This window comes from Mytilus galloprovincialis, chromosome 6, assembly GCF_965363235.1.
Source record: "Mytilus galloprovincialis chromosome 6, xbMytGall1.hap1.1, whole genome shotgun sequence".
Lineage (NCBI taxonomy): Eukaryota > Metazoa > Mollusca > Bivalvia > Mytilida > Mytilidae > Mytilus > Mytilus galloprovincialis.
Window position 1 is genome coordinate 78,101,635 of NC_134843.1, and position 8,947 is coordinate 78,110,581.

Genomic DNA, 8,947 nt, shown 5'->3' on the forward strand with positions numbered 1-8,947 from the left:
ATTGTCTTTTGGTGATCTTCTACCTCTTTTCTTCAAGGCAGTTTATATAATAATTGAGTTATGTTTACATTTGAATAAAAATACAAGAACTTAGACCCTCGTAGCAATTGGTTAATCTACTATTTATTTGTTGATTGGAAACAGTATCATACCATTAAGCATACTAGCTTTGACTTTTAATTTCAAAATTACCGTAGATATGAATAACATGAGATTTTGTTTATATGCGAGTGACACAGCAACCCCATAGCACAAATATTCAACATTCATCTAGCGGTTAGCATACATTGTTTAACACTAGACAAGTATCTTTATTATATAATAGTATGCAAGTCTTAAATGTTTAATACATTCAACAAAAACAACCAAATGTAAGAAATCAACCCTCAAATTCTTATTAAAAATCATTATTAAGACTACAATAAGACACACTAACAGCAAGATTCTTGTCGTTTATACGAGTTGTCCAAGGTCCCCACTTAACCCTTTCAATCTCATTTGGTGGAGTTACAAAAGAAACATAACAGAATATACAATATAAATTTTGATAATCAAAGATTTGTCTATTTATACTACAGACATTCGAAACTCTTGTTGATTTTTAACCCAGGAATAGAGTGCCATAGCTGTATCTGTGAAATGGGGTCCTCAATGCCTCCAAACTTTATTTTGACATTTAATTTTTACAGAATCGAGCGCCAATGATGAGTCTTTTGTAAACGAAACGTACACAATTGTAAGCATGATAGGTATAAAGAGGTTGTTTTTATGAACAACTAATCCACCGTAAGTATGCAAATCAAAAGAATTAATCGTACATAAGAAATAAGGCATGATATTAACATAGAACACTAAAAGAAGGTTTATGTGCTCTCACCCTATATTGAATTTTCTGACCCCTTTTATATCGTATTAACCACTAGCAAACATTGTAACGGATTTATCTTACCAAATATCTTAACATGTCGTATTTATTCTGGTAGTCAATGAAGAGATCAAGTTTTCAATTTAAAGATAAAATTGAGAATGGAAATGGGGAATGTGCCAAAGAGACAACAACCCGACCATAGAAAAAACAACAGCAGAAGGTCACCAACAGGTCTTCAATGTAGCGAGAAATTCTCGCACCCGGAGGCGTCCTTCAGCTGGCCCCTAAACAAATATATACTAGTTCAGTGATAATTAACGCCATACCAAACTCCAAATTGTACACAAGAAACTAAAATTAAAATAATACAAGACCAACAAAGACAAGAGGATCCTGACTTGGGACAGGCGCTAAAATGCAGCGGGGTTAAACATGTTTTAGAGATCTCAACCCTCCCCCTATACCTCTAGCCAATGTAGAAAAGTAAACGCATCACAATACGCACATTAAAATTCAGTTCAAGAAAAGTCAGAGGCTGATGTCAGAAGATGTAACCAAAGAAAATAAACAAAATGACAATAATCCATAAATAACAACAGACTACTAGCAGTTAACTGACATGCCAGCTCCAGACTTCAATTAAACTGATTGAAAGATTATGAATTCATCATATGAATATCAGACACAATACTTCCAGTTAGGTGTTTAGTATCATACCATCATAACATATATGAGAGGAACACAACCCGTGTCATGCCAACAACAGTTTTTTTTTAATAAATGTGTTTAGTTCCGATGAAAAGACCCTATAAGTGAATCAATATTAACGCCAAAATATGCAATCTTTAATGACCTGGCAACAGTATCGTAATTATATCCCTAAAGAACCTACGTACATTGGTCCATACAAAACCAAATGCCAACAATAACCGCTTGTTAGCTTTAATTTGTTTTCTGCATTTATATAACAGTCGTTCATCATCAATTTCTTCATCTGTTGTTAGAGCGTAACGTTTCATATTTTGCTACAACGTCTTGTGGTGTTTTACAAAAAGACGTACAACTGTTTATTATCCAATATCAAAATAAAACACGCCTACTTACGTATACCCTATATGAAATATACATGGGCTCACGTGCTTGCTTTTAATCAATGATATTCCTAGAAATGAATAGGAGGTTAAGATAATGAAAAATATTGCCCAGTCGAGACTTTTATTTTGCACAAGCTTATAAGTATACATATAGATTAGACCATTGGTTTTCCCGTTTGAATGATTTTACACTAGTAATTTTTGGGACCCTTTATAGCTTGCTGTATGGTGTGAGCCAAGGTTCCGTGTTGAAGGTCGTACCTTGAACTATAATGGTTAACTTTATAAATTGTTATTTGGATGGAGAGTTGTCTCATTGGCACTCACACCACATCTTCGTTTATCTATGTATTTTCGACCAGGGACCATATCATTAATATTTGTGCAATAGCCAATTTAATGTTTAATAAACATTAAAAACAACTGTTTTAAAAATTGTTTCGTTAATGATGACGTCGACATTTTGAAGTTGAAAATACGATATATTTGTTAAGGTGCACTATCATAAAAAAAGTGAAGTTTCTGTGACGATTTGTTGGAAATATTACGTTGCTATACAATAAACCAATTTACTTTTACTGTTACATAATCATAGATTGAAATAGAGAAATTATAAACGATATGCACCCTGTTTAATCAAATACACACGCACACATACACACACATATATATATATATATATTTACAAGTTTTCTTCATACCGCTTTGATGCTGCATAATATATGGCACAAAAATGTTGCAAAAAAATAGATTCTACATTGCCATCCAGGAAGGTAGATTGTAGGTAGTAGAATCAAATATCTTGTCAAGTTTTGATCCTTTTCTTGGAAAATCTTTAAAATATATTGTTGTGCCCCCAATGAGCCAGGCAGTCCACCAACCATAACTTCCAGTGGTAACTATAGTATGATTACAGTGAGACATTATCGCCATGTCAATTTCCGGTGAATTTTTCTTGTTAATGAATGCTATATTTGATTCGTTAAAATGATTTTTGCACCATGCTATATCGTCTGACGAAAATATGAAAAAAGCATTTGAAAATTGTGATCGGAATTTTGTCATCGCATTATTTATGTAACTTTCATTTGCTGATGAATATCCAAAATTAACAAAGTGTTGATTGTTTACAAAATCTCCACGGCGAACATGAACAGCAATAAAAGTATGTCTGTTCACATTTGTTATGTTCTTTGACTTTATAATTTCTTGAAATTGTTTAGTGGCTTCTGTCTGCACATTTTCTTTAAATTGGAATTCTTTTCTTATTTCTCTACTATTTTTAATAAAGTATTTCCAACTCTGAAAGTAGCCTTTGAGAGTCCAGTTGTATTTTGTATCAAGCTTAAAAGCATTTTCCTCATACACGTTACCTTTTTTCTCCACGTAACGTTTTAAGTTCAATAACGGTTTAACTGAAACAGCAGAAATTTTGAAAAATGTCCTTAACTTACATCCCTCTTCAACAATAGGTGTAATGTTATGGTGTTTGGCGATGCCATAAAGTGATGCATATTCAAACATTAAGTTTCCGAGTCGACCTGAAAACTCCACTTTAACATACTTCTTGGATGACCTTGGAATTGCATTAACCTTGTTTAATTCAGCCGAATATACATTAGTAATTATATTTGTTGATACACTGTAAATAAGATTTTGCTCGTTGTAGTTGTTGAAAAGAACAAGACAAATTCCAAGCGTCAAAATCAACATCAAAATATGCTTTGACCAGCTTGCAGCTGAAAAAAAATAATAATATACATAATTATTTTTTAAAATTTATATTATGTTATCTGTCATTACTGCCTTAGTGTAATACGTATAAAATTATACACTGTTAAAAATTACAAAATTAAAGGATTAATACTGTTTAAGTAATGTTCTAAAATTCGATTTAAATTTGTTTTAAACTTCATGTTAACACAGCCTAACTGTTTACTTTATATACTATTAGTATTCTATTGAATAATCTAAATCGTGCAAAAATTAAAATCACAAAAATGCAGAACAGCGAGGAAAATTCAAAATGGGAAGATCTTAATTAAATGGTAAAATCAAAAGCTGAAACACAGCAAACGAATGGATAACAACTGTCATATTACTGATTTTGTACAGGCATTTTTCTTATGTCGAAAACGGTGGATTTACCGTCATATACCATAAAAATAAATAAGCAACATTGTTTTTTTTAACTATGTCCTACAGTAATTGCATACACAGACCGATTTATAAATCTAACTATTTTCAAGCATTTGTATATATTTTTTCTATAGATTTAATAACTCGGACATCGGTTGTATCATCACAATAAAAGAACAAACTGTGAACAAAATGCATCGGCTTTTAAATATACTAGCAAGTCATTTAAAGTCATATGAAACGAGTGAGTGGTGAAAAATAATGTTTATCCAATTCTTGAACCAATGCAAGAATATATCAACAACTTAGTCTTCTGTACACAATTTTCTCATTTTTTACGCAAATATATCGTATAATCGTCAATTTTTTTCTCTCTTTCTGTTATGATTTAACAGATATGGCTGCTCATTAAATACCGTGTTTTGAAGCCGAAGTTTACCGATTGTCACCTTATAGTAAACAAATAACAAAAAGCATGGAAATTGAGCACGTGTTTAACATGTACAATCAGATAATTGTTCATTTTAATGACAGATCCATGCGTATTGTGATCACCGGATTTTTACGAGGAGGGTTACGCTCAGGTCACTATGCATACGGAAAATATGTCGGCGAATTGCTTTTATCAGTAAATATCAAAATAGTTGTATAATATTGGATATACCTTTGAGCTTCATGCAAAGTCTTTTCACACCTGTAATAAAACATAATAAAATCAGAAAAAAATGTGATCGCAGGAAATGCTCAACATGAGATCATGAATATATGATAAGGACACATAAAACAATATGACATAATAATCACAACAATTTTATAACATTTTGTACATAACATAAAAGTATTATTACCCTAACTTGACTGATTTGAGATGTTGAGGTCATATAATGTATAGAAGCGTAAAATGGCGTTACGATTATATGGAATCAAGAAGTAACATTTCGCACCTCAATTTATTATTCAAGCAGTCCATCAAGACCGAACAAGAAACTCCCAATTAAAATATAACGTAAAATAGCAATAATAACAATAAACATGTATATAAGCACAATCAACTAAAGGATAAATGGCGTTCCGACTAATATGGAATCAAGAAGGAACATTTCGCTGCTTAAACATTTATTTTAGCAGTCGGGGAAGAACGAACAACAAAATCCAAAACTAAATGTAATGTAACATCAAATTAAACACATTTATTTTAAAACCAGTTGTTGGCATGAAACGGGTTATGTTCTTCTAATATATTTTATGATGGTATACTAAACCCCTAACGGGAGGGATTGTGTCTGATATTCATAAAATGAAGACATAATCTGTCAATCAGTTTAATTGAGGTCTGGATCTGGTATGTCAGTAACTGCTAGTAGTCTGTTGTTATCTATGGATTATTGTCATTTTGTTTATTTTCTTTTGTTACCTCTTCTGACATCTGACTCGGACTTCTCTTGAACTGTCTTTTACTGTGCGCATTTTAATGCGTTTACTTTTCTACATTGGCTACAGGTATAGGGGGAGGGTTGAGATCTCAAAAAACATGTTTAACCGCGGAGCATTTTTGCGCCTGTCCCAAGTCAGGAGCCTCTGGCCTGTGTTAGTCTTGTATGATTTTTAATTTTTAGTCTAGTTCTCAACCGACCCTTGTTTTGATTTTTATTTATATAAATCAGGATATCAACGTCACATGACAGTATTTGTGGCTATATATTATTTCAAGGTCAATGTGAGAGGAACGGTCAACACAGTCACCAATCTTTAAATAACATACAATCTTATTAAAATAAGACCTATATTAACTCGCATGCTCGTATATATACGTATAACGAAATCAGCTCTAGAACTATATTTTTATTAGTTTGAACTACTTAGTAAAAATGGAGAATGTAGTCTGAAAGAAGGAGTTTAGTTTTCAGATAATTAAAAAACTAGTATTAGTAATTAAATAAAATTGTATTGGTGTCACTTCTGACGAACAAACAGCGATATTGTATAAAAAAAAATTAAAAAAAATAACAGCTTATGTCCATCTATGGTCGACTTAATTGTTATTTATGGATTATTGTCATTTTATTTATTTTCTTTTGTTACATCTTATGACATCGGACTCGGACTTCTCTTGAACTGAATTATAATGTGCGTATTGTTATGCGTTTACTTTTCTACATTGGCTAGAGGTATAGGGGGAGGGTTGAGATCTCATAAACATATCTAACCCCGCCGCAATTTTGCGCCTGTCCCAAGTCAGGAGCCTCTGCCCTTTGTTAGTCTTGTATGATTTTTAATTTTAGTTTCTTGTGTATAATTCGGAGTTAAGTATGACGTCCATTATCACTGTACTATATTTTTTAAGGTGCCAGCTAAAAGCCGCCTCCGGGTGCGGGAATTTCTCGCTACATTGAAGACCCATTGGTGGCCTTCGGCTGTTGTCTGCTATACAGTCGGGTTGTTGTCGCTTTGACACATTCCCCATTTCCTTTCTTAATTTTATTAATAAAACATTTTCTTAACTTAAGTTTGATTTCTGAAATGACTACAGTTTATATGTTTTTGTCTCACATAATATAATTCTCTGATAAATTGTAAAATGCGCTGGTAAAAAAAACAACTATAGAAACTAAGTTATAAATACATGCCAGTCATTGTCTTTCCTTTCGTTTGGTAACTTCTATTGCAACGACAACTTTAAAAGACCGTTTCTATTCTGTGGTAATTTGATAACGATATTCGTTATATCTACACATTGCTGTTACAACAGGTCTCCAATTAGAAGTAAATTAATTTCCATTCTCAATTTTATCATTCTGTAATCCTTATTTTTAAGCTACAAAAATAAACATAGGATTTTAAAATATGATAACTAAAATGTCTGTTTTATTTTACGAATCATTTTTTTTTGCACTCTAATCATTAAACCTTTAATTCTTTTTATGTCAGCCTTTTGAAAAAAATTATTTAGTCTATCACCTTGAAATCCAATTAAAATTGAGATCTACACATTATAGAAAGTCTAGTGAAAATTGATACAAAGAACTGAATACCTCCCCTTTAATATATCTAGCATGAATCTCCAGATGTCTCTATTTCTGAACGTTACTGGGTCCTTTATACTAGTATTAAAAACTGCAACCGTCAGCGGGGTCCCCACCCTTTATACACAGAATTTCAACCGTCTAAGGTGTCTCGACCCTGTATATACATGATTCCAACCGTATATAGCGTATTCTCCCAGTATACACAAGACAAGGAAGTATAGTCTTTAAAATATCGCCTATTACATGTTTTGTTTCTATAACAATGCCGTCAATGACAACACAGGTTTACATTTCCTCGTCTCATGTCAACTGTACATTGTTATGATGGAATCCTATATGTCGACCGACTTCAAATAATGGTTGTATTTTGATTTTGAACAAACGATGAGAATTGCTGTTTACACTATTCTATTGTATATTTTACATACCTACATACTAGCTATTGTGAGTATATGTTTACCAATAGTAGATCCGCTCCTGTATAAATGGAATCGCTAGTTTCATTTGCTACTGCATCACTAATGTATATATTGATTCCACAAATATTATTAAAGTGTGTGTATTAAAACACTATGTTCTGGGTGAAAACATATTGTGAAATGGAGCATATCGTTATTCTTGTTAAACCTTTAAATAAATATTTTAATACCGGGTAAAAAACGACTTTAGTAAACGACTGAATGATATATATGTATATGAACATCTTATAAAACATTTTTGCATTAGTTTGTATAGCTTTCATATCCCTAGAAGTTGTTTTTTTTTTTTATTTAAAACTAAAATTTGAACAGATTTTACGACAAGTGTCTGTGTGCGTGTGTGTGATACATGAAAAATCTCAAAATGAAATATAACACCAAACATTTATTATGTTATTCAACAAAACACCAACGTTAAACACATGTAAAATGATATGGGTACTTCTCTATATCAACCGAGGACGCATATGTATTAGAGAAACTAGAAATAACACAGTACAACATTATGAATCAAAAACATGACATAGTTTTGCGTATATTTGCAGCTATTTCATTCATAATAACATTCGATCACTCTGCTTGATACTGGTTTAATTAGGACTATGTGAATTTTACTGGTTATCCGTGTGATGATTTAGAAAATTAAACAAATTATAGATATTTCATATGGTCCATTTAATGTTTTCCTTTTTTAATTTAAAATAACATCATAAAATATTTCCATTAAGGATTGTACCATACTATTCTACCTAGCTCTTGTAAACTTACATCGTGATTTGGTGCCATGTTTGTATTCTTTGATCACGTTGATGACTTAATAACTCCTTAATCTAGCAATGTCGTTGGGTATTATTAGATTGTCAACAGTGCAATTTAATTTGGATTATTTGCATGGTCAAAATCAGTATCGAGCATGTTTTCGTACCCGGTTAGTGACATCTGTAAAAAGCAAGGCATGGCGTACCATTGCTATGCTGATGATACGCAAAGGAGAAGGTTCACGAAAGGTTAAAATTGGCCCTAAATTTTTGGTGTTTTTAAATTATTAGATAATTGGGATGACATCACCGATCGACTAGAAGCTTGTTTGAAAGATATGAAGAATTGAATGTGTACAAACATGTCAAAGTTAAACCAGGATTAGAGCAAATTGATTGTGTTTGCTCCAAAACACAAAGTCAAAAGTCTTGGTAAGTTAAAACCGAATCTTGGTGGAACTGTACTAAATGAATTATCCTGTGTTCAAAATCTCGAAGTTTTTCTCGATGAAACCTTCGGCATGCAGCAACAGACCAATGCAATTACCAAATCCTTTTTCCATCAGATTCGTAACATGGGACG

The 8,947-nt window shown here is 32.1% G+C and overlaps 1 protein-coding gene across 4 annotated transcripts; it reads right to left on the reverse strand.

Moving 5' to 3' along the window:
* Positions 1 to 2,066: 2,066 nt before the first annotated feature.
* LOC143080405 (galactoside 2-alpha-L-fucosyltransferase Sec1-like) lies at positions 2,067 to 7,705 on the reverse strand. 4 transcript variants are annotated; one of them, XM_076256237.1, is made up of 4 exons: positions 7,556 to 7,705; positions 6,729 to 6,916; positions 4,766 to 4,795; positions 2,067 to 3,701 (listed from the first exon to the last, which is right to left on the reverse strand). In XM_076256237.1, exons 2-4 carry the CDS (start codon positions 6,733 to 6,735, stop codon positions 2,716 to 2,718), a joined length of 1,023 nt encoding a protein of 340 aa, XP_076112352.1. In that variant the 5' UTR covers positions 6,736 to 6,916; positions 7,556 to 7,705; the 3' UTR covers positions 2,067 to 2,715. The 4 variants fall into 4 exon arrangements, with proteins under 4 accessions (XP_076112352.1, XP_076112355.1, XP_076112353.1 ...); XM_076256240.1 differs by having other exon boundaries at positions 6,725 to 6,916; XM_076256238.1 differs by lacking the exon at positions 7,556 to 7,705 and adding an exon at positions 7,134 to 7,261.
* Positions 7,706 to 8,947: the final 1,242 nt, after the last annotated feature.